The sequence below is a fragment of the Camelus bactrianus genome, chromosome 21 (genome assembly GCF_048773025.1).
Source record: "Camelus bactrianus isolate YW-2024 breed Bactrian camel chromosome 21, ASM4877302v1, whole genome shotgun sequence".
Taxonomy (NCBI): domain Eukaryota; kingdom Metazoa; phylum Chordata; class Mammalia; order Artiodactyla; family Camelidae; genus Camelus; species Camelus bactrianus.
In genome coordinates this window covers 20,083,019-20,108,372 of record NC_133559.1, presented here as the reverse complement: position 1 = coordinate 20,108,372, position 25,354 = coordinate 20,083,019, and the positions used below count along the sequence as shown (strand labels likewise).

Sequence of the window (25,354 nt, the reverse complement as noted above, 5' to 3'; positions counted from 1 at the left end):
AATCTGACTCATGTCTGTGGATTTTTATTATAACAAGAGTCATTTATTTTTAAAACAGTAAAATCAGGCTTTAGCCTTGAAACACACAAACAAATCTACCCAAGATTATCCATATTAAAAAAAAAAAAACCTAATCTGAACCCTGTATGACTTTGAACCGGGAATAACATCACAAGTAGATTTTTACAGTGAAGAAATTATCCCGGCCCACTTACGAGAGGTTTGGGGATAACGTTCATATTACCATGTTATTCAGATTACCTCAAAGTCTCCAAACAATCCTACTGGGGGCATGTATCCTTCCCTAATGCATGGGTACAGCTACCCCAAGTCCTTCTACTGGATATGATAATTTGCAAAAAATAAAGGAAACATCTTTATCTGTGATTTGTCTGTCCTCTGACAATGATCTGAAATGGGATCATAATTCATGCGTACAGCCTTACCTTGAAAGGAAGTGCATGCTATTTTTGGAATCCTTGAACTCTAAATGAACCGAAACCAAGAATCCATAGCCTTCCAGGAATATAAGGCAATTGAGCAAGTTTTTCTGCTTTGGGGGTTTGTGTGTGTGTGTGTGTGTGTGTGTGTGTGTGTGTGTGTGTGCAAGAAATCAGGTCAATTTAGCTGCCAGGCCATTTGTGAGAGATTTCTGAAGCCCACTCGTCAAACACGGTCGGCACGGAGGTTGGTTCTCACATGTTGGTCCAGTGTCCATTGAGTCAGGAACTTGGGATTCCGTGAAGCTATTGTCCCCTAAAGAATGGAGGGGGCTTTTTAAAATGTGAGCCCTCCTGAAGCTGAGCATGGAGTGTATGCACTCATATAATATTTGCAAGTCTAGAGTTTTCCTTTATCTCCCTCAGACACATGGACTATGACAGAGCTGGAGATAGACATCCTCAAACCAAAGTAACCAAACTACAAAACATAAGCATTTGGTTTGGATTTGACTGAACACACATTAGGTGAACAGCAGTTATATGCAAGGCACCAAGAAGGTGATAGGAGGAAGGCGAGAAAAGACACTGTTCCTGTCTTGCATGGTGGCCACGGCAAATCATTGGCCATTTTTCAGCCCTTGCCTCACAGCACTCTGTCATCTACCAGAGTTAACAGACAGAGATAAGGACGGTAGAGCGACCCCCACCTCTCTCCTTTATCCTTACTAGGCTGAATTCATGAGGAGCCCCCGGGAACCATCTCTGGCCCCCTGCCCTGAAAGGAGAAATGATTTTCACAGAAAATTCACGTCTTGCAAACGGAAAGATGTGTCTTCTACTATAAAGAATCTTTAACAAAACAAAATGAACACCACTCAAAATGTTCCATTTTAATCACCACATCTTTATCATCGTGTGCCACGAACCATTTGGTCTCTAGGAGAAACGAGCCAGAGGAGAAATGGCAAGAGGCAGTATTCCAGCAATGGTCAGGAAGGCAGCACTGGGTCATCTTTTTCATGCTAAGAGGAAATTATGAGAAGGCACTAGTGTCAGAAACTGGCTCGGTGAGGTTGCTCTTTCCCTGAGGGTCCGGTGGGTGATGAGCTCCGACCACTCACTGCCTCACTGACTTGTCCATGGGCCCCTTTCTGGGCAAGGAAGAGAGCTGTGTCTCCTGCAAAGCTGTGAAGGCATCTGACAGCAGCCCATGGAAGACAGCTGTCCTGGGGCCCAGGATGGGCAGTCTATGGTGAACGCTCTCTGGAGGACAGTGCGAGAAGAAAGGACAAGGGCGCCTTACATTCTATTTTTAAAAATTCCTCAAAATAACCCAAGTTACCAAAGACTTCCTTAACCTTATAAAACAGCTTCAAAATTCACATGAGACTTCCTATTAATAGAACCATCTTAGCCCTACAACACATAAGCCTTTACAAATCTTGTCAGAGACCAGAAAGGAGTGTTTAGAAGCAAAACTCAGATATTTGGAAACACTGCCAACTAAATTATACATGAAGATAAAGTGTGTCTGGAGTTGTAATGAGAGTCAAAGGGAAAAGAGGATTCAATCCTCAGAAGACTTTTTGGGGACACATACGTGGTTCTGCTCTTCAAACAAACAAACATGATCTTATGAAAAGGCCACATTAGGGGAAATGTACTTGCATTTCAAAAGGTATCTTCATTTTATGAAATAATTTATTTTAGGGCTGCTTAAAATCCTTACCATCCTGATCTCTTCTTTGAATATGAGCTTATTTACAAAAATTGGTTAATATTCAACTTTTCCAGACTACACATTGTGAAGGAGAGTGAATCAGTGCATGAAATGACATCTTCCCACTGGAAGTCACTGAATGACTAAGGGAACTGGAGTCCTGAATTCTCTGGAACAAGCTCCTTAGTCCAGCTAAGACACGTCACAAGATCACAAAGCCAGGACCCGGTTCAGTCTCATTGCTGTAATGAAGAGGAAACAGAGGGCCATGATGGACTGAGGACCAGAAGCCACATCGCCCTCATCCTAACCCAGCGCTCTTTGTACCATGTCTCACCGCCGTGGCAGGCGGCTGACCTAAGCCAGGTGGTAGCAGCTCTACCAAGAGCCCATGAGTGTCGTGGAACTCTGGGCTCAAGGCCAAAGTCAAGATAAACAAATTCAGAAGAAAGCCCATTGCTTATAGATACAGGCTCTTTCCATTTACTTAGTTTTCACTAATAATTTTTGATAACATTATAAAGTTTAGCTGAATCCTGAAAAATACTAGACCTCACTGTTGTGATCTATAAAATGAATCAGTCACCGGCAGTCACAGTCACTGGGATGAGTCAGCCATTTGGTATCTGTGGCATGTCCACAGGCCATGCGGCACAGGTGGGTGGCAGCAATGAGCAACCAGTGTTGCACAGGGACACGTCTAAGTGTCCAAACCGGTGCGGCTGGGGCAGCGTCAGCAGTTCTTCTGTGCTGATCAAAGGTGAAGGCTGCTTGTACTGAGTGTCTGGCTCCACGTGGCGGGGGTGGGCAAAGCGCTTCTCTGTTTTATAGGTGGGAACACAGTGACCCAGAGAGTTTCAACAACGTGGCCAAACCTGTATAGCAAAACTGGGACCTGAACACAGATCTCTCCGCTCCAAGACTTTTTCTGTGACCTTAGAGAGCACACCAAGAGCAAAGCTCAGCTCAGAAGGGTCGCGACTGGAATCAAACATAGATCTAGCAAGCTTCAGCTCCGTGAGCACTCTCCCCAAAGCCCCACCTCCAAGACTGCTCTCCTTGGATGAACTCTATGGGCAAGAACTAGGTCTGTCCAGAACGTAACGTGCTGATCTAGGTACACCAAGCCGGGCTCTTATATTGGTAGCTGAATACACTCCCACAGTTAATAAGTTTATGAAAGGCATCTTATCACATCATTGTCCTGTAGAATCAGAAAATAAACATTGGTGCTGAGGGAAGGGCATGTAACTGTGTGAGTGTGTGCACACACATGTATGTTTCACGTGAAAAAAATCCAGGTTCAAGGGAGACTCGGAATGATTGTGTGTCTGGGACAGAGACCTGAACCAAATGCACATTCTTCAAGAGAATGAGGAGGTTGTGGGCCAGAGAACAGCAGAGGGGGAAGCTTTCTTTGGATGGATGCTCTTAGCTCTTGGACTTTCAGTCCACTTTGGCTAAATGAGAGCTGTGGGCTAGGCCAGTATTTTTGGATACGTAAGAAGGGACTGGGACTTTCACTCCTCTGGAGTGGCTATCTCAAAACCTCAGCTGTCGCCTGAGTCTCTGGTCCTCCCTTTAGACAACCCCTTGGCTACCCTTTCTATTCTCAAATTTCTTTTTTTTTTCAGATGGCTTCTCAGTTCAATTCTGGCTCTAGCTCCCCTGCCACCTCCCAGGACAGAGCTTGGACTTTCCCAACTGCACAAAGTGAAGAAAGTAATCTTGATGTTCCTCACTGTGCATACATCACATAAAAGAAAATAACTGAAGGTGGCTTCAGTTAATACGGCAGTAAATGAGAAGATGGGCAAAGTTACTACAGTGACAGCCTATACTGCGTTAAAGCCTTGAAGTACATCACTCCAAACAAGGACCCACTCCCCACTTCACCAGCCCAGAGTTGGCTTCTCTACAAGATAAGACTTAGGTCAGTGCTGAAGCTGGAGATAGAGTCGCTGTCCTTTTTCCTACTAACAGCAAGTGAGCATAAGAATAGCACAGGACAGCTGCTGCGAGAAGGCAGGTGTTTGAAGGAGCCTGTGGAAGGGCAGGTTCAGGGCTTGGTGAGGCCATTCCAGGGTTGTGGGGATATACCTCCCTTCCCACCTAAATTGGTACCATCAGGACTGCCTGAGAAGGGGATTATCTACTCTGTGCCCCACCCATATGGAAATTCTCCAGCAGGTGGATGACGGGAATCTTTAGAAAGAAGGGGGCAGAGCCCTGCAGCGTGGTGAGGACCAGGGAAGGAACACAACAACATGGAGAAGGGCCAGCGAGGTCTGAAGAGGGGACGGAGTGAAGAGAGGGCTGTAGACCCAACGAAACAGGTCAATAAGCAGTACGTGAAAGAGAAGGGCTAGAGAAAGGGAATTTGTTCAGGAAATTTAGAAATTATCTTAGAGGTTAAACTTTCCATTCTACTACGCTGGGGGTGGTAGGTCTCCCCCTGCAAGTACTCCAAAAGGAAGCAAACCTGTTGGGATGTCATCACGAGAACGTTTGGGTAGAGCCCGGGCTTTTGGTGGATGAGGATGCATCGTTCTGATTGGAAGGAGCAAGAAAACACATTAGTCACTCGGCTAGGGCTTGGTGGAAAGGAATGTGTCTTTATGCATTTTAAAACGCAGATGGTCTTTTGAAACCAGCACCTGTTAACCTGGCGTTCAGACCACTTTGCAGCAGTGAGCAGTGACAGGCCAACAACCACTGCTTTTGAAGTTCTTTCTCCTTAATGGTATTTACATGGATTCTGATAAAAAGAGAAAACAAACAACCCTGCATTTAAGAAATGTTTTATTCCACTGTCAGAACATGTACAGTCTAAAAATAGAAGGGATTAAGGAGAGAATCCTTCAGTTCCCAGAAAAAAAAAAAAAAGTAACAATTCTTCCAGATCAGTAATCTACCATCAAGTGCAAAACTGAGCATATTTTGGTTAGAATGCTCCAATTTTAGAGAAAATGTTTTGACCACTTCCTATTTCTCTTTGTAGCTAAAACTGTGGAAGTGACCCTCAACCAAAAGCTCAAACTTTTTCTACATTTCTACGTTAGTTTAAATTGCTTTATTTCTAAAGACTGTCCGATCTGTGAACTTGATGGGCTATCTCTCTCCATTCATTTCATGGTATCTATTTCCACAAAGATTTTCTGAGATTATTTTTACCTTGTTACCAAAAATATGGCCAGTCCAGCCAGTTAATTTTATTCAGTTGCCACTGGAGGACTCACCGAGACTAAGAAAAATGAAAAATACCTTCTATTACCCATTTTGGGCAAACAAGAATGTGGTATTTGTAAGACTGAATAGTTTAAGATCCGTCTAAACTATAATTCAACAAATGTATATCTATCCACTCATATTTACCTCCTCTCTCTTTTCCTCCCTCCTTCCCTCCCCCTCTTTCCTTCATTCCTTCCAATCAACAAACATTATTTAATTCTTACACTGACTATAATTAAAGTCACTTAAAAAAACCCCGATTATTTCAGTGAGGACAATTCCATCTGCCTATAGATGTTGTGAGGTTGAAATACTGTGAGGCCAGATTTTATAAGCTACGAACAGAACCAGGACCTTACTTTATACTCACACTAGCTAAATCTCAAATAGAAGTAGTATATTTTCCTTCATTACACTGAAAAAAAAAAAAAAGACCAATCTAATGATAGTTCTGGCTGGGGTGACATGATTTCAGGATTGGTTCAACCGTTGGTCTTAACCTTTAAAAGAATAAGAGGTATTTGTTTAAAATAAAACCAATCAATGATTCAGGATTTGGGTCTTTAAAGTATCCAACTTGTAAGATAAATAAAACGGGACAAAAAATTTCGAAAGTCTTTCTCACAGAAGAGCGACCTTCTTGCTCAGAAATTCCTGAATTTAAATAGTTTAGTTTTCCATTGAAAGTCTGTAAAGAATATTTATTAGAATTACTTCTATTGTGATCTGATATTAAGAGCACTTATAAAGAGTCGGTGGAGGTAAATGTTATCAGTGCTGAAGCTTGTACTGTTCGGGTCCCCATTTCCTCCACGACCCTGTCTACTTGGGCCAGTACATGGTTTTGATGCATCTGAGTCTACATATTAGTTTGTACAAAAGGCCCTGAGCTCTTACAGAGAATCATAACATCTACCGCTGTCCATCATAAGTTCACAAAAAGACCTATTTATTTCCCCACGTTATTGCTCTCTGTATGGGGGGAAATTAAAGGCCGCCATTAGATCACACACAATTGGGCATACGTGAGGGTGACTGTATGTTTACATTTCAACCATCTACTGCAAGGCACGTCTGCCTATCTTGGGGTGTTATCTGGGGTCACTCCATGTTTTGTGTTTTTTAAGGAAGTGAAAACTGAGTCTTCTCTGTCTGGTGGTTAAATATAGAAGGAAAAAACCCTGAAATCCAAGTGATCAAACTTTGACTGGATTTGATTTCTGATATACCTGATAAGAAAGCAGCAAATGACAACCAAACAAACTGATAACAGGAATTTTCTTACTCTAAAGTAGCACAGGATGTCCTAGACCCAAGACAGATTATGTATAATCTCCCATACTGTATGAATGAGATGTGTCATCTGCATGGATAATCTGTACTGAGTTCTGCCTACGTTATCAAAGAAATTGCCTATCCTCTTTTCCTTGCACTGTTCTTATGAAGGTGGAAAGGAAGGTTAGAATTTCTACAGTACTTTCAACAGCTATTCAAGCCAAAAGGTAAAAACAACTTTTTTGGTCTAACTCTGTAGTTTAACCAGAAAATAAAACCTCTCCAAAGGCCCATCCCTTAAGCATTCCTTAAACATTTTACTGATTATGTTTCTCAATCCATTATCCTGTGTCCCCAAACGAATATAACCAGAATTAAAGCTGTGTCCTGATTTAAATCTCTGACTTACCTACGATCCATTAAATTTGCAAAGGGTAGTTTCAGGTCATCTGGGATCACCACAGTTGTTGGTCGTACCTACGGAAGAAAGTCTCATGTAGGACAAGGCCCCCAAACTGCAGGCTGATTTAAAGAAAGAACGCACCACCTTAGTAAGCTCGAGTTGTATTTCATATGAGTCATTTTCTTGTACATTGATCTTGTGTCCTATAACTCTGCCGCACTTCTTTATTAGCTCTGGTAGATTTTTCTGTGGATCCCTTAGGACTTTCTATCTATATATAAAATCACATCACCTGCAAATATAGTTTTATGTTTTCCTTTCTAATCTGGATGCTTTTAATTTCTTTTTCTTGCCTTAGCTGACTAGACAGTACAGTACAATCATGAACAGAAGTGGCAAAAGGACACCTTGATCTTGATCCTGATCTTAGGGGAAAATAGTCTTTCACCACTGAGTTTGACGTTAGCTGTGGGGTTTCTGTACATACCCTATATCAAGCTTCTTTTTTCAGGAGTCTTTTTATACCTTTCCCAGCATCTCCATTCAACCCCCTGTTGAGGACGGAGGGGTCCCAGTGGGCAGAGCAGATGAGCAGCTCCCCCCAGGTCCCCGTCCCAGAAGGAAATGGAGGTGCAACTGCACAGAGTCAGGCGAGCGGACGTCACCCTCATTCTGTCCCCTCCCGCTTTCCCGCCATGCTCTGTGTGCCCCCGGCTCTGACAGCAGCAGGGACGGGCCCTTGGACACCTTGGTGTCTGAGGCCCTTCCTTTTGGCATCTACGGAGAACGATAAACCACCGTGTGTGCTTCCACTCCAGGCAGGTTCCGGCAAGAGCAAAGGTCAGCAAAGAGGTCCTGAGAAAGAGAGCGGCTGCCGGGGCGCTGAGCGAGCCAGCTGGCCGGGGCCCACTCAGCCCGGGCTCAGCGCATTCCAGATGTGGACACCAGGGCTTCCAGGAACCGGACCAAGAGAAACCCCCAGCCCAGTGTCCCAGGTTCCGGTCCATGCTGGTATGGAACACTGTGGCCCTAATTATGCAGAACGCGAACAGAGACTGTAACGCCCAGGGACACTCTGGTCGGTGGCTTCGGTTACATTTCCAAACGCCACACAAAAGTTTCACAAACCCAGAGAAGCGCTTTCTCGGTGGAAGCACTTTTGCCAGGAACTCATCCAAGGGGCCTCTCGTGTTTCTTGTTTCTCTTCCACTCCTCGCTCTTCTTCCCCGAGTCAAAGGAGAATCACAGGCTATTAGAGCCGCAGAGACCCTCCCCAAACCCAAACCTAACCATTTAGCTAAATTAACCTCCCACCCAAGCCTGATGTGTCCTCCGACGGCCCCTAACCTACTTCTTAAACTGACCCAAGTCCCCACTCCAACACGGACAGCATGGACATGCCTCCTGACACACGCCTCTTTCTTTAGCAACTCTGACAAATGGCAGAATTTTGTCCCTGTGTTGCCCGCATCCCTTTGATAACCCTTCTTTCCTGAACCTCCCCTGCCCCTACCCCTCCTTCCCCATCCCCCCCCCCCATTGCAGGCAACCCCTATAGCCAGAAAGTAACAGAGAATCTCTCCCCAGCCTTCTCCCTGAGGTGGTGACTGAATTTATGACAACCCTGAGAGGAAGCAGCTGGTTTCATGGCTGTGATGCTGGAGGCAGACGGCATTGTGTGCGCCTGCTGGAAACATGTTAAGGGGAGAAGAAGGTCTGTGACCTCTGGCACCTCTGCAGGGTGCAGTTACCCAAGGGCCCCAGGCAGAGTGGCTCTTCTCGTCCCTTCCCCTCTGGACCCATCTGCCTTGGTTCACTTTTGGTTTGTTGAAAACGGGGAGGTTTATGGTATCATGTCAGGTGACGGTGCTCCCAAGGCCAGCTCATTCACAGCCCTCCCTACACGGGGCTCCATCACCAACTCTCTCTGCTGGCCCTGGGGGTGCCCACGCCCACACCTGTCATCCCCTTGGCCTACCATTTTCTTTTCTTGGCACGTGGAGCACAGCTGCTTGTTTCTGATCAGCACGGGGTCTCTCTGGGTCCTCCCGGCCTGCGGGGGGAGAGAGAGAGAGAGAGGTGAGGAGACAGACGGTGGGTTATCTGGGGCAGCAAGGAAGTGGGGAAAGGTGGCGTGGTAAGACAGGTAACAGTGGCTCCTTGATTCCCTCCACGAAACAGAGGTGGACGCTCCAGTTTCAGCCCCATCCTGGGTGGACAGTGAACCCAGGCTTGGCTGCAGCTGGTCAGTTCAGAGAGGGTTTAGGCAGGAGGGGGTGAGTCACAGACTAGGTAGTAGCCTGGGGCCGCTGCATCCCCAGGTCCAGGTGTAAGACAGCTGGCAGAGGGGGATGGGGCTGGGGGCAGAAATCCAGGAAGGTCGCTCTGTCCAACTCAAGCATGCAGTCTGAGAGGCTGCCACTCAAGTTAGGTGGCACACTTCCCACATTTCATACAAAAGCTCCCTCGTGCAGACAAGCTCAGGATTTCCGACAGCCTGAGAAAAATGAACACTTGTCTTCTGTGAACCTCCTTTCACTGGTACCTCTGAAATACTATCCTCTTTTCTCACACCTTCACTCTGGCCCGCCATTGGCTCTCAAGCCTACACTGTCTAGCCCCATTGGTCCCTTCTGCACCTCCCGAGAGCCACCAGGGAAGCCCTTGGCAGAAGTGGAGCTGGTGTGTGGGTCCTGAGCCCCTCCCTCCTCCGGGGACAGAGGCCAGCGCAGGGAGAGGGGGGCGCCCTGTCCGCTCACTGCAAACACTGAGTTCTTGCTGACGCCACCTCTGCCAAGGGGTGGAAGGGCGGGGCGGGCTTCGGAGCACTGGCACCTGCAGCATTGGGGTCTCATTTGCATCGCAGGCGAAGGTTGGGTTAGGGAGCAAATGGCAACTTCCCCATTCACATTCACATCAGAGTCGGGAGATGGGCTCACATGAGGTGCAGAATACGTAGACTACAGGGGAGAGGAGGAGGGGAGGGAACTTGGTGACCTATCTCTGCATGTGTGCCCTTACCTGCCCCTGCTGCCCTGGGAGGTGTGCGGAACAGGAAGAGGAGGAACGTATCTGTGCAGCGTGGGGAGTGCCTGGGGCGTGGCTCTCCTAAGGTGACCTTTGCCAGTCAGTCCCGTGACAGGCATGTGGCACTTGAGAGAGGCATTATTGGGGGTCTGAGGACTGAAAGCTATGCACAGAGTTGGATTCTTTTGACAAATATTTGAAATACATTTCATCTTTATAGGCCATTTTTACAAGAATCAGCTCAGTCTCACCATGCGGTGGGCTGGCATGTTCAAGTATGAGTGGGAACAACTGGATTCATCCACCTGACAACAAAGCTTCACTGTGAAGCCACCAGGCGGCGGGTGCTGGGATGGGGTCACAGAGATGAATGCGGGAATGTCTGGCCCCAACGAAGGCTGGGGAAGAATCCAGACTTGCTGATTTGTCCATTCATTAGGTACCGGGGACACTGAGATAAGTAAGACACAGCTTCTGACCTCAGAAGGCCCACCACCCAGCAGACTGTGTACCAACAAGCGGGTCGGTGTTGGAGGCACAAAAACAGAGATGTCTGGAGGCCACAGGGACCTGGAAAAGAGTCACTGAGCTCACATTGAGGGGGTGAGCATTGAAGGAACAGTCAGGAGGGTTAAAAGAACAAACTGTGCTTAGGGAGCTGCTGGGGAGGGGGGCGGTGAGCAAGGACAGGGGTGGACATTCCAACCTAGGAACACTGTGCAACAACTTGGAAGAATGACCTGGCAAATACCCTTCGGGTAAGTGAGGACAGCCCGCAGTGGCCAGGCTGTCTGGGGCTGGGCGGGTGGAGGGAGGCAGAGAGGACGGCCCCGTGTGCTGACTCCTCTGCTTCTGGGCCCATCTAACCCTCTACCTTATCCTCCCAAGACCCTGGGGGTGGGATCCCCTGGGGCCTAGGCTTTTCCCTCTGCCTCCTACTTCTTTGAGTTCTGAGACTAAGACCCTCCTCTGAGACTGCGATTCAAGGCTGGATGCTCTATAGATATCACTGAAGAAGCGAGGATGCTTCCAGGCCTTTGGCAAAGAGAGAGACCACATCCCATTAGAGGAATCTGGAAGGGCTTTTGGAAGTGGCATCAGTGCTTGGTCTGAAAGGATGAGGAAGATCCGGACAGGTGTGTGGGGGGTGGGGGAGAATCCTTGGGCAAGTTCGCTTCTACTAGAGTTAGAAGCAAATGCTAGTGTTTCCTGTAGTTGATGCCCTCACCTTTTCTGGACTTCTGATTTCTGTATAAGAATACAGCTAGACCCTGCAGGGACTGGAACTACCTGGCTCCTTGCAGATCGAGCAACAAATGTAACCTGCTGATATCTGCAAGGTGTGCGGCGGGAGCTCGCCAGGTTAAGGACAGCTGAGCAGGTGACTCCGGGGTACCAAACCATGATGGCCACCATCCTTCAGAATCTGAGGGGAAAACATTACACATACTGCCCTATCTGGCCTTGTAAACTCCTTCCTCTTTACCATGAAACTTAGATGTTTCTTTCTCAGAAAATCTCTCTCCTGACCCCCCCAACCTGGGCGTCTGCCTCTCTGCGTCCATCGTGGATTTGGCCACTCTTGTTGCAGTTTGCATTCACCTTCTCTTTCTTCTTTTTAAAATATATTTGTTTCCTCTACCAGGCTGAGAGTTCTTTAAGAGCAAGAACACTCCTCACATATCTTGGGCTATATAAGAGGCTGACTTTCAATTTTCTTACCACCAAGAACTCTTTTAATGATTTCTTTCCCATTGACTCTCAAGCTTTGAAAGCTCATGACCACCACGGAAACTACCCTGCATTCTCCTAAGGCGCCCTCCTGTTTATACCGATCAACCACCCACAGTGACAAATATTAGCTTTGAAGGGAAGGACTGATGCACACCACCAACCTGAAATGGGATGGGACTCCAGAACCCGTCTCAGAATCGGCACACAGCAGGGATTCAACATGTATTGGCTGAATGAACGAGTCATTGTAAGCATTTTAAACGGTATAAATGTAGACATAACTAACACATATATGTACATAAACACCTAAAACACAAGACACGCATGTGACAACCACTATCACACTAATGCTGTCTTCAGGGGGGCGCTACAGGACATTTCTGTGTGACAAATCCCTGCTGGGGAAAAGCCCTGGCTGGGAGGCAGTCTGGCCTGGCTCTATGAGAAACTCGACTGGGTCAACCACAGAAATGCTCTGGGCCTCCCACTCCCTAAGGCTGCTGGTCTCTGTGGCCAAAGGACAGAGACCAACTCTCATCCAGCCCACACTTTCTATGTGGAAGTGAAAACCAGTCTCTGGTGTGTGGCCTCTGTCACCTCCGCCAGGACTGTGGCGGTGACTCCACCTAAGACTCACTGTCAAAGCCTTGTCTCCAAGAGCCTCTCCCTCGCCTCACTTGGAGAGGAGGGCGAGGGCCCCGGGGGTGTCTGCACACGTGGGAGGCAGCTGCCTGGACGGTCCACAAAGACGTGGATGCAAACAGTTTGGGGCTGCCTGTGCCCTGGGCCTCAGCTGCCTCCCTCCTGTCTCGCTCCCTTTCCCAGCCCTGACACCAGGGCCTTCTCCTTCGGCAGCACTGCCTTCTCACTCTCGGTTTCCTTACAGCCCGCTCAGCGCACCAGCAGGAACGCCCAGTGGTTCAGAGCACAGGCCCTGTGCTGTCTCATCTGCAGAGTCAGAGCCACCAAGAAGAGAAGCTCTGAAATGTTCCTGGGGCTCTCATTTCCCAGCAGCTGTCCCCAGGACAGCAGGTGGCCATGGTGACAGGAGAGTGAGAGCACCCTTCTGTAGCCTAAGTCAAGGGGTGATGCAGAGCTCAGCCAGGTCCCAGAAGGCCTTCACAACTGGGAACACCCTCATACCTGAGCTCAACATCCACCGAGGTCCCTCAACTCTGGCTCGTGGCCCAAGTCCTTGGCCTCCTTGGATCTTTCGGAAAGAAAAGAACTATGTTTCTCTCTCTTCCTCCCCCTGCCCCTCCATCTCCCCTCTCTTTCTCTCTCACACACACACGTATACACACACACACCTGTCCACATAAAAACTGAAACATGTAAGCAGCAGATGGTGGCTTTAAAAATAGCCGTCACAAGCATGATTCGAGGGGCAATGACAAATCTGCCTCCCGTCTTCCCTCTGCTCCTCCCCTCCCCCAACCCTTGCCTTCAGCGAGACACACCTCATAGGCCACCTGCCTCAACCTGTCGATGAACACGGTGAGGAACCTGTGGCCCAGCAAGGGTAAGACATTTGCCCAATAGCACATTTATTTTACTTCCGACAGCCAGAAAGTTCTTTAGATGAAGGGTCAAAGAAATGAGTCCACTCTCCCCCTTCCCTCAGGGGGAGAATGGACTCTTAGGATGCATCTCAGGGCATAAGGATTCCTACAGCCCTCAGAATCCAAAAAGTAGTGGTCAGAGAACTATTTGCAAAATAAAAAAAAAAAAAAAACCCCTATAATAATGCCGCAATTTCCTGCTTTCTGACAATACCAACCATCTCAATTAAAGAATAAAGCTGACCCTAGTTTGAAAAAATACTCTCACTGTTGACTAGGAAAAATTTCAAACATACACGAGACCATTGACAGCCATGTGCCCACCATCCAGACTTACTAACCTCGGTTTTTATTGCATTATTTATATTTATATCATTATTTCAGGTCAGTGGTTTTCATCATGACTTCGCTTTAAAACTTATCGTTGTTACACGTGTTTGAGCAACAAAAACAGGGGCAGGAATGGAGAATATGCGACGCAGCTTCTGTGGCAGTCGTGCACTTTCAAACACTGAGGGTCAGTGAGAGAGAAACAGTAAAGATTGTTCTCGGGGGTGAGGAAGGTGGACGTGGCCTCCGATCTCTGCTCCCCGCCCCGTCTGTCTCCGCTGCTGCGCAGCGTCTTCCCCGGAGCTTCGCCAGCAAAGCCAGACCAAGGACAGGAGAGAGGGGCTGGGGTCAGGAGTGGGGTGCGTGTGTTGGGGCGCGCTTTACGCCCCCGCACGGACTCGCTTACAGCCAGCCGTGCGGCAAGCAGGGGCGCTCCGACCGCCACCCCGCCCCGCCCCCAGTCCTGACCGTGAGCTCTGAGTCACCTCTTTGGCCTCAATTATCCAACTATCTGGTTCACTGTCCTCTTTCAAGGCCTCAGAGGAGTTGTGAGTAGATGCCTGGAAACAGCAGGCGAAAGTCGTGCCCAGTAAAGAAGCCGCCCCCAGATGTACACATGGGGAAATGTTTAGGCCTCATTTCCCTGTCTTCATTTTCTGTTTTTCTTCCCTGTTAGCACTGCATCTCCTCTTCTGTTTCCTTTTTTTTTTTTTTTTTTTTTGTCCCCTAACCTCTCTGTGTCTCTCTGGCTTCTGGTCTCTTGCTGTGTGTCTCCCTCTCCCTGTCTTTCCGTCTCTGAGCCGCACCCCCAACCCGCCCCCCGCCCCGTCTCCCTGCTGCCTCTGTGGATTCATTAAGGTATGCTGCTCCAGACACACTGACACCCGCCCCTGCCACGAGTCTGCCCCTAGGCAGGACAGAGAGGCCACTTGGAAGGTGGACGTTCAAAGTTCCACCCTGAGAGGAAGGGAGCCAAGTGGCAGGACCTTTGCACCTGTGCCCAGCGGCCAGGCCCTCCAGTTGGCTGCAGGGCTACCAGGTCCCTGACTTGGAGGAGTAAGGAAGACACAGAGACAGTGCATTCCACTCCCTCGAGATACATTCTTTCTCTCCAGAAGGAAGCAGCACACTTGCAGGCCATCGTGCTCTCGGCTCACTCTAGGGGCTGCATCAGATGTGAAGGAGTCTGTGTGGCAGGCAAGGAAATGAGGTGAGTACCGGCCTGGTGTCCTAACAGAACAGGGATCCCGAGTTCCTGTGCAGCACACTCAAATACGCACTTTGGCCTCAGCATCATTTTGAGCTAAGACACTTTGAAAAAGGAGCAGGTGCAAGAAGGGTGCTCTGACCCTCTTCCTTTTCTTCTTAAAGATAGGAGATAAAACCCCATACAGAAGAGGTCCTCCTAATACCAGGAGGAAAGCAACATTCTAACACGAAGCTGAAGCTGAGAGAATTCTGTACAAACAGAGCTTGTTAAAACAATTCTTACCCTCCTTCAGCCTCCCCACAGGTTAGCTACTTTCCAACAACTGCCTCTGCTTAACCTACTGAACACTCAGGTTTTGCCACTTTGGGTCTTCACTTCCTAATGAAGGCTCTCGCGTCACATAAAGCCTATAGCAAATACATTTGTATGATTCTTCTCCTGTTAATGTCTGCCGACTTTATTCCCAGGCCCAGGGCCAAACCCTCATATGGAAAAGGTAAAATTCTGCCCCCCCCCACCTCCTTATCCTTCCAATCAGTGAGGGCAACTCTCTTCCACGCAGACACACCCACCCACACTCACTGGTGGAGGTTCAGCCCAAGTGAGGGTGAGACTAAGGGTGAGCGTGAGGGAAAGGGAGAGGGTAGAGGTGGGGATGGGGGTGAGGGTGAGGGTGAGGGTGAGGGAGAGGTACCTGAGACCCCCTTCCCAGCAGGAGCCATGGGTCTGTGCCCTCCGGGGTAGGGTCCGCCCAGAGCCGGGTCTCCCGGGCTCAGCCTATTGGCCAGGCGGAGGAAGCTGCTGCTCTTGCCTTCCATCTAGTGGCCGCACTTGAATATTGCAACTATGAAATTCTATACATGCTGAAGTTCGGGGTTGGGGAGGTTGGGCTCTCACTCGTTATCAACGCTTTCCTTCCCCGCATCCCACTCTGCCAGGCTGGTGCCTAGAGACTTAATGCCTCGGATGGCACGGTGCACTGAGACCCAGAGCAAACCTGGGACTAGGAGGCGCTCGGTAGCAGGGGAGAACCTGTCTCAGTAAGTTCAACCAGACTGAGTGACTAGAATGCTCCTTGTTGGTTCTGCAGCAACTGCCAATCAATCCTGTCTCTGCTCGGCCCCCTCCGCGCACGTCTTACCTACTTGCCTGTCCAGGGTGTCTGGGGATTCGTGCCTGACTCTTAAACACAGCCCCGACCCTACCACTCCTGTGCTTGTAAACCTGGCACGTCCCCTCCGGCCTCCTGCCTTCCGGCCCTCGGTACTCAGGCTGGGTCCACCCACCTCCTCGGTTCCCTCCCACCGAAGCCCCGGGCTCCTGCCGGCCTGATTCCTTGGCGTTCTTCAAGCACTTCCCGCACGCTCAGTCTCTACGTGTTTGCTTCCCTGGCTCTTCTCCCGCTGGTGGAAATAAGATCTTCCAGATCCAGGGCCGATGCCACTGTCTCTTGAATCATCCCCTCGCCCCATCTCTGCTCACCCCTCCCCCAGCCCGCAGGTGACGTCCCACCTCCGCCCACAAGGACTCTCTCTCCTCTCTCGTCTCTGACACTCGTTCCGCGGCTGGTACCTGTCCCGTCCTCCCACTCTTCCGTGTAGGTGGCATCTGACTTACTCATCTCTGGATCTGTAGTCAGCCCAGTGAAAAGGGCTCCGTCAGCATCTCTCCCCTGACGCGAGGGCTGGTCCCTAACGGGGGCTGACGCTTGGCTGTCGCTGTGAGTGGGGCACTGTGCCGAGTGCTTTAGGGACACTGCCTCGTGTGCTGCCTGCAGTAGCCCTGGGGGCTAGCCTTGCGATTTTCAGGTGAAGAAATTGTTCGTGTTCCCACGGGTTCTCTCTCTCCACGGGGGGGGGGGCAGGTGCCCATTGCACACACACCCTCAAAGTGGGGAGCCCCCTGGGGGGCAGTGTCCATGAGTGTCACCCAGCAGCCAGTCGTGGTAGATTTCTGCGAGGTGAGGGGGTGTTGAGGAGTTCTTAATGTGAACTTCCATGGGTTTAGCGGGTTGTAGGTGGGAGACAACAGGGATCCTCGTGGTGGTGGGAGGGGTTAGAGACTCCAGAAACCAGGATTGGTTCTGGACCCAGGCTGAGAGGCAGTCCCTGAAGGTCTCAGGGGAGATCCCTCTATGTGAATTTCTGGGGCTTCCCTTTTTGATGCTCTAACCAGATGCCTATTTAATTAGTATGAGTGGACAGGAGCCCTAAGACACTCAGGACGGGGTGAGGAGGGTGGCGTTCATTCACCTCATTCAGCAAATCTCTAGTGAGCACTGGTGATGTTCCAGACTCGGGCTGTGCTAAGGAGACAGGAAATGCCTTCGCATTCACATTCTGTGTCACCCTGGAACTAGCTATGGGTTTCTTTTCAATTAAAAAAATTTTTTTGAGTACCTCAGAGAAGACATCTGGAACTTGGAATAAAATTGGCAAATTCATATCCTTCTTGGATGAAAGCAGAAAGGTGGCAGAGGAGTGAGGATATCTGAGTAAGAAAAACAAGAGCAGGTTAGAGCCACGGTCCCTGGGTTGAAGAGCCAGGCCCTTGGCTGTTTCAGACAGGAGACCAGGGACACCTGAGGAGTAGCCCCCACCTCGATCCTGGAGGGCCCCGGGCCACTGTGGGGCTCCCACAAGATTTCCCCTCTTTAGTCACTCTGGCTTCTCTGTCCCTTTGGTTTTGAACTAACCAGTGCCAGCTGTGGCTTGTCAGAGACAGTGTGCAAATAAGGCAAGAAAAAAGCTGTTCAGAAAAGCAGACACTGAATGGGTGAGATGCACCCCAGAGCTCCTTCTTGGCAAGACCTGCACAGAAGTTACTGATGTTTACCAAGAGCAGTGCTTTCATGCCCGCCTTGCTTTCTCGGGGTTTCTGTCCACCCCTTCCCTCCCACGGAACGTCTCCTCCTTCCAACTGCACTTTTCCTCTGGAACATTCCTTCTTTCTTTCCAGGCAGGAGGTAAAGCAGAGATGCTGCAGAGATAACACCAGTTCTCTTCACGGGGTGACCCGCCCCCTGGCCACAGTGGTGCGTTTTGTTACAGAGTAAAGACCACGACGTGCAGCAGTGCAGGGGGCCTGGGCATCACAGCCTGTGTGTGGGGCTCTGCGAATGCCCCGGACCCCAAGAAATGGAAACTTGTAACACTGGTGGTTCTGCCAAGAGCACCTCTCCTGCCTAGTGAGGAAAGAGCTCATTGCCCATTGTTCACTGATAACAAAGGCGTGGGCAGGGAGTTTGGCGTTCGTGAGGCATTTATTGTTTCATTTCTCCCACCACCTCCCTGAGCTCCCGGGAGAGCACGGAGGTGGTTCTGACCCAGCTCCTTCACGGCCTTTGTCTTTGATATGTGAACAGCTGGCCTTGGACTTGACACCCAAACACTGACCAGGAGAGACCAGAGGCCACTTTAGAACTGTTTTCAACACACAGTAATCTCCAACAAAGGGCCCACAGTGTGACCTGAGGGCTTTCCAGGATGATGATGGGTGTGGCTTCAGCATGGTCAGGCCAACCTGAGAGAGTCCTGAAAGGAAGCGGTCTGCACAGGCAGTGACTTTCAGAACCTGGGCTCCTCTTCTCCAGGCCCCCAGACCTCACAATTAGGGGGGCTCTGAGCACACTTCTCTTTTTTCAGCCTGTTCTGTGTTAGAACTGCTGGTCCAAAGTGAGCTAATACTTAAAGCACATTCAGAACTTCCTAACCAAGGTCTCAGAAAAGCGTTTTGCCAAAAGTAAACAATTTGGAATGTAGACCTTTGGCCAGATGAGGAGTTTCTAATCCAGAAGAATTGTTGATACTTCAACAAACCATCCTTTCAAAAGACTGGGCACCTCCCAGGTGCTGCCCAGACACCTTAGAATTCTTGTGGGTGGGTCAGCACCACTTCTAATAAGGGTTGAGACTGCGGCCCGAATCTTCCGAGGGTAGATGTGAGCAGAGCGTCCCTGCAGGTAGCTCCAGCTTGCCTGGCTGGAGGAAGAACCACCCTTTCCCTTCCCGGCTGGCTGCCCCCCTTGACACTCCAGGACCTGGCTGAGAAAGGGAGAGGTTCTGAGGGTGCCCAGGTGTGTCCTGGGCCTGCCTCTGTCAAGCCCCACCGCCCTGCGCCCCCTCCCCACCTCCTACCAAAGGCTTGTGCACAGGGAACGAGGGAGCCGGGGGTGAGGGAGCCGTGCACAGGGAGCTTTGCTCCTGGCTGCAGGGGCAGGTCTAAGGGGTGTGGGATGGGATGGGATAGTGGGATGTTACACTATTTTGATGTCAAACACTAGCCATTTCACACAAAAATCCAGATTTCTGCTATTGTTGGAAAAACCAGCAGATCTGGACACCGGGGTCACGTGCCTGCAGGTGGCGCTGACACTGTGAGAGGCCGACTGTCCCTCCCCTGAAGGGAGGTGATCGCATTCCCTTTTGGTCGGCTCTGCTCACTCATGCTGTCCCTCTGACAGTCAGTGTCATGTGAGTTTGTACTCTGCCCCCAGTTAAAAGGTGCTAAACTGTCATTACACACCTGATCCTTGAAGTTAGCTAACAACTCTTAAAAAGAACTACGTCACGTGTGTTTTTATTTAGTAAACAAACCTTTGGGTTTGGTCAATCTCTGATTGCCTGCTTTAAGCTAAGACATTAGCTGGAGTTTAGATATATTCAGAGTTATGGGAAAAAACCCAGGGCTGAGCAACACACACTTCATAGGTGCTCTGAAAATACGCAGAACTGTCTCGCTGCTCACCGGGAATTTTATTTTTAAAAAGTGCGGCAGACAAAGCAAAGGTACCTGTTATTGAAGTGGGGTTGTGGAGGGACTATCCCTCATGGGGAGTCATTTATCCAAGGGCAGGAGGGTCCGTGACAGTCACCACCAGGAGAAAAGACTCTTCTCAGAGAACATAATTTTCCTAGCAAATGACCTTCCATGCCAGGGAGGCAACTTTTCATCCACAATGTGCCTGCAAACTTGCCCCCCCGGCCTGCCCTCTCCCTAGTCTTCCTTGATGTCTCCCCTTCACCCCCTACATCAACCTCCCACTCACCCTTCCTTTCATCTCCCCTCTAAGAGCAAGGTCTGTCTCCACACCCGCAGATCAAAAATGGGGAAGGAACGAGGACACCTGGTTCTTTCAAGTGGCAGCTCCCTACACATGAATTCCCCCAACTGTGAGAAATGGAAATGTGTTCCAGAAGGGTCTGTTTGAGAGCGCAGGACTGGTGAGATTGGAGGAGACTGACCCAAAGTTTAAAGACAGGAAATTGCTACTCTCTAAAGGCAGGAATTTATGGTTCTAGACTTTTGATGGTTAAAATTTGACAAATTCAAACTAACACAATAAGAAAAGGTCAGATGACAAAGAGGAAAGAAGTGTTTTGAAAGGCAGTGTCCATGGGCAAATTCTCGTGTACTGTTTAGTGGTGGTGGAGAGGGAGGTTCACTGAGGTCTCATTGCCTCCAGCCAGGCCTGTTTTCAGGGCTCATTTTTGTCTTAGAAACCATTTCTGGTTTTTGAGCACTTGACTTATGTCTCTCAGCCGATCAGCCGTGCCCCTCAGATAACTGCCCCAACCCTTCAGAAGTCATCTTCCATGACACCTTGCTTGAAATCTTTGCCCCCCATGGCTGAGCTGTTACCTTCTGGGGAGGCTGAACACTAATGGCTTGTTGATGAGGCTGGCCTCACTAAACCAGGGAATCTTGCCAAATCTTGGAACAGAAACCTGGAGAGAAATGGAAAGAGATCATTTGGCCAAAGTGATTCACGTGACCATTGCCATCCCTAGGAGACCAAAGTAAGCTCACAGCAGCTCTAGGGCAGTCAGCATTTTACACAGCATGTTTATGTTTCATATTTGACCCTGTTGACTCTCTCATTAAGTAGCCAAGAGGAAACAGTGTCCTCTCCATTTTACAGCTGAAGAAATCAAAGCTTAGACAGTGAGGTTTGCTGAGTCACACAGCTGGTGAGCTGACTTAGGTTTTCTGACTTTTGTGTCCACTGTATCTTGTGTTCTACTATATTCCTTTGCTTCTTCATTACTCTCATCTGTTTATGCATCCTCTAATACTTCCATGACCTCAGCTGAAAATTAGCAGCCTCCTGTTCAAAGCGTCTGGCTGTTTGCAGCCACAAGGCCCTCCTCTCTCCTCCCTTCTGGGAGGCAAAGAGGAATGAACTGCCTTTTGAAGCTACAGACAACTGGCTGTTCATCTTGGCTAATCTACTTCCCAGCTGTGTGGCCTTGGACAAATCACAACCTCTCTGAGCCTCAGTTTTGTCTTCTAGGAAAGGAGGACGGTATCATCACTTTACAGGTCATGCACAAGACAGAAAGTTCCACGAGGGCAAGGATTTTTGTCTGTTCCCTTCACGGCTATAACACAAGCACCTAAGACAGTGCTTGATACTGGTAGATATTTAGTATGTGTCCAGCGGACGCACGGGTGCATGGGAAGTCCCTAGCTGAGGGCCTGCCTTCATAATAGGAGCTCAATAAATCTCTTTCCCAGCCCAGCCTCTCTCCTTTGCCCTTCGGATGCCAAATCCCCGGGTCTACCCGCTGTGGATTTGCTTTGCTGGCTCCCAGCGTTCCTCCCTGGGGAGGAGCCGGGAGTTCCTCCATGCGGCCAGGAGGGGGCAGCAGCGACCCCGCGGCCGCGTCGCCCGAGACGGGGCGCTCTGGCCGCGGAGGTCGGGGCGGCCCCGGAAGTGCTCGGACGCCAGCGCGACCCCGGCGCCCCGGATGGGGAAGGAGGCGGGCGGCCGCCCTCCCCCGGCCGCGCACGCCTAGGAACTCGCGGGCAGGTGGGTTCCGAGTGGGAGTCAGTGTTTCCGGGCCTCCTCCGCCATCCCCCGCAGGCCCGAGGCTGGGTGAGGGGCGGCGGCGGGCGGGGGAGGCCCGGGATGGGGAGCAGGGCGCCCCCGGGGACACCCTACCCTACCCAGCCCGACCCGACCCTACCGCCGCCCCTGCCCTGTCCCCGACGTGCGGGCGGGCGGGCGTTGCCCTTTTCGGCACCTCAGACCCTCCAGCCCCCGGGCGGCCGTGAGATGCCCGGGCTGGGGTCCCTCCTGCATGAGGGGGGCTCCCAGGGTGTCTGGCTTGTGAAGCAAAACCTGTCGTGGTCTCCATGGAAGAAATAAGGTTGGGACGTAAGAATTGTCTTCGCAGACTTGCTGGATGACCTTGGTACTTCTTTTAGTTTTCCCATTGTGTGGAGGGGGTCATTATCTTCCATCCTCCTAAGAATTTTGCCGTTATTAAGTAGGACGATAGCTCTTTAAAGGATAGCTGTTAATGGATTAAGAATCTTGAGTCCTTGGTTTTGGTTTCGTAAAGCATAGAGCTCATACGTTTCTGTATTGTGAGGTTTACTTTTGTCTTTAGACTGGTGACTTTTTTTTTTTTTTCCAAGTACTAGCCTTTGAGAACCCAGTAAAAGCTTGGGTTCCTAGCCCTAGAAATTTGTATGCATTGCAGCTACAAGTATGCATTGACAGGGAGGGTTTCTGAACCGTCTGAAGCCATCCATAGACCTCAGGGATATGTGAACGCCTGAGTTAAGAACTGGTTTAGAGGGAGACACGTGAGGCACAGGCTTTGGGGCAAAACGTTGATTTGAACCTGGCTCCACTGTTCACTGCTGTTAACTTGGGCTAAAATTACGTAAGCACTTTGAATCCCAGCTTTTCAATTTGTTAAAGTGGGGCTGGTATTAACTTGCAACGTTGTAGAGATTAAATGAAAAGCTCTGTAAGCTCTTAGCACATCGTAGGCACTCGGTAAGTGATAGCTGACAAAGGACTATAATGTGAAATCTGAAATGAAATTTTAATGTCTATAATTATAAGATGGCCACCACATATATTTTACTCAGACTTCTAATAAACTTCTAGCAAACTAATAAGTTGGTTTGATTTTAACTTAGTCCTACCCTGGACCTTTCACCACTTTCATAGATTCACCTTCCCTCTTTTTCTAGGAACTTGGCTGTATTGTCCTGCCTCAGGGGACAGACTCAACTGCCGCAGGCCTAGCCTGGGTTGCTGCCTTTGAAAGCAAGGGAAGGTCAGTACGATACCTACTACGACGCAGCATGGAATTTCCAGAGAGGTCTTATTTCAAAACTTTGTAAAGAACGAGAACCACATGGACTTCTGCAAGGGCGACTGAGCTGGCCTGAGCTTGAGGAAAAGGATAATGTGTGCCCAGCCTGTAACTAACACGAAAGAGGCCAGGTGGCAGAAGGTCTTGTATGAGCGACAGCCCTTTCCTGATAACTACGTGGACCGGAGGTTCCTCGAAGAGCTCCGGAAGAACATCTATGCCCGGAAATACCAGTATTGGGCTGTCGTGTTCGAGTCCAGCGTGGTGATACAGCAGCTGTGCAGTGTCTGTGTCTTTGTGGTTATCTGGTGGTATATGGATGAGGGTCTTCTGGCCCCCCATTGGCTTTTTGGGACTGGCCTGGCATCTTCACTGATTGGCTATGTTTTGTTTGATCTCATTGATGGAGGTGAAGGACGGAAGAAGAGTGGGCGGACCCGGTGGGCTGACTTGAAGAGTGCCCTAGTCTTCATCACCTTCACCTACGGTTTCTCGCCGGTGCTGAAGACCCTGACGGAGTCAGTCAGCACTGACACCATCTACGCCATGTCAGTCTTCATGCTGTTAGGCCACCTCATCTTCTTTGACTATGGCGCCAACGCTGCCATCGTATCCAGCACACTGTCCTTGAACATGGCCATCTTCGCTTCCGTCTGCCTCGCCTCACGCCTGCCCCGGTCCCTGCATGCCTTCATCATGGTGACATTTGCCATCCAGATTTTTGCCCTGTGGCCCATGTTACAGAAGAAACTGAAGGCCTGCACCCCACGCAGCTACGTGGGAGTCACACTGCTTTTTGCATTTTCAGCCCTGGGAGGCCTCCTGTCCATTAGCGCTGTGGGAGCCATACTCTTTGCCCTTCTGCTGGTTTCCATCTCGTGTCTCTGCCCTTTCTACCTCATTCGCCAGCAGCTTTTTAAAGAAAACATTCATGGGCCTTGGGATGAGGCTGAAATCAAAGAAGACTTGTCCAGGTTCCTCAGCTGAGTTAGGGACCTCCCTTCCGTTAAGGCCAGCTGATAGACTCGGCTTCCAGCTAGCAGAGTTCCATTCTGGAAGCAGCATGCTGATATGGGTGGGAGATCAGAGGTCGAAAGAAAACGTTAACCAAAGGCTTGGGTGGTGAAGGTGCTTATCCTTTCTGTTATTCTGTGGATGAAAAAGCTTCTTGGGGCCCTCCTGAATTACTGCCTCTCATTATTCACTGTAACAAATGAAGTGATGTGGTTTCTATTTATTAAAAAAAAATTAACAACACATCCACACATCCATCAAGTTGTTGAATGGTTTTTCTGTAAGCAGAAGGCAGGCAGAAGGGACATGAAGAGAATAAGCGTGTGTGTGTGTGTGTATGTGGGTGTGCATGTCACATCCCTTGCACACCCACTAAATGCAGTGTACTAAATGCAGGCTCTGTTACTTCTCTGGAGCTCAAATCCTAGAACCCTGGGTGCCACGTCCAGTTTTGTTGCATAAGATCACAGAATTGGTCACTTAACCTTGATTCAGAGTTTCTACTTAGTTCTTGGTGAAGCATGTGTGCATGTGTGCAACAAACTATAAGCAGAGTATGATGTGTCATAAGACACAAGCAGAATGCTAGGGGAATGTGAGGAGGCTGGAGGTCAGAGAGCTGGAGACATGGGGAAATAGTAGAAGAGATGGCCTTTGAGCTTCGTCTTGAAGATTAGGTGAGATTCGGGTAAGCTAAAGATGGTGTAGGGCAAGGTGGCAAGGGCTTTAGGAGCCAGGGGAGCTAGCATGCTTTGTGTGGCCAGTGGCAACTGGAAGACTGTGGAGAGGGCATGCCCATCCAAAGAGGGTACCCACTATCCTCCCGTTCAATGTCTAGTCAGAATTTGGGCCTGGCTTCAGATCTTTAGAATTCCAGATAAAACTAAATGAAATTCCCATTGCTGTAAATGTGAGTTTTTTAATATGAAATCTGACTGGTAAATTCTGTCCAATTTAAATCAGGCCAGAAAACCCTTGTATGCAAGATGAGACTGTCGCTGTGCCCCATCTGGTCTCTGCAGGAGCACAAAGTACGGGGACTTGCGGGAAAGTTGGAATGGGAGGTCTGAGTAACAGGGCTCTGAGTATTCAGGGATTTGGGCTTTATATTGCAGGTAGTAAGCAATCCAGCTTTCTAAGGAAGGAGTAGAGTCATCTCGGGCTAGTTACTTAACTTCTGTTTCTCAGTTTTTTCATCTGTAAAGTGGGAATGAAAGTATCTACCTCTAGAACTGTGATAAATGAGGTATATTTATGCAAAGTGCTTTGAAGGACATCAGACACATAGCAT

At 49.4% G+C, this 25,354-nt stretch overlaps 2 protein-coding genes across 5 annotated transcripts; one reads left to right on the top strand and one right to left on the bottom strand.

Moving 5' to 3' along the window:
- Positions 1 to 1,323: 1,323 nt before the first annotated feature.
- On the bottom strand, positions 1,324 to 21,564 carry C21H1orf105 (chromosome 21 C1orf105 homolog). The gene is made up of 7 exons (XM_074349976.1): positions 21,499 to 21,564; positions 20,576 to 20,661; positions 17,335 to 17,425; positions 9,051 to 9,125; positions 7,079 to 7,146; positions 4,646 to 4,713; positions 1,324 to 1,706 (listed from the first exon to the last, which is right to left on the bottom strand). Exons 1-7 carry the CDS (start codon positions 21,562 to 21,564, stop codon positions 1,561 to 1,563), a joined length of 600 nt encoding a protein of 199 aa, XP_074206077.1. The 3' UTR covers positions 1,324 to 1,560.
- On the top strand, positions 14,800 to 24,320 carry PIGC (phosphatidylinositol glycan anchor biosynthesis class C). 4 transcript variants are annotated; one of them, XM_074349805.1, is made up of 2 exons: positions 14,800 to 14,935; positions 22,925 to 24,320. In XM_074349805.1, the coding sequence occupies exon 2, from the start codon at positions 23,143 to 23,145 to the stop codon at positions 24,034 to 24,036; it is 894 nt and encodes a 297-aa protein (XP_074205906.1). In that variant the 5' UTR covers positions 14,800 to 14,935; positions 22,925 to 23,142; the 3' UTR covers positions 24,037 to 24,320. The 4 variants fall into 4 exon arrangements, with proteins under 4 accessions (XP_074205906.1, XP_074205905.1, XP_045373817.1 ...); XM_074349804.1 differs by lacking the exon at positions 14,800 to 14,935 and adding an exon at positions 21,590 to 21,746; XM_045517861.2 differs by lacking the exon at positions 14,800 to 14,935 and adding an exon at positions 21,683 to 22,086.
- Positions 24,321 to 25,354: the final 1,034 nt, after the last annotated feature.

Excerpts from the sequence above, each read along its gene's own strand:
- C21H1orf105 (XM_074349976.1), bottom strand. The coding sequence starts at position 21,564 with ATGGAGGAACTCCCGGCTCCTCCCCAGGGAGGAACGCTGGGAGCCAGC. Across the intron at positions 17,426-20,575 it reads GTGTTCAGCCTCCCCAGAAG|ATATCCTCACTCCTCTGCCA; the intron begins GTAACAGCTCAG and ends TTTCTTACTCAG. Across the intron at positions 7,147-9,050 it reads CGTGCCAAGAAAAGAAAATG|GTACGACCAACAACTGTGGT; the intron begins GTAGGCCAAGGG and ends TTTCTTCCGTAG.
- PIGC (XM_074349805.1), top strand. The coding sequence starts at position 23,143 with ATGTGTGCCCAGCCTGTAACTAACACGAAAGAGGCCAGGTGGCAGAAG.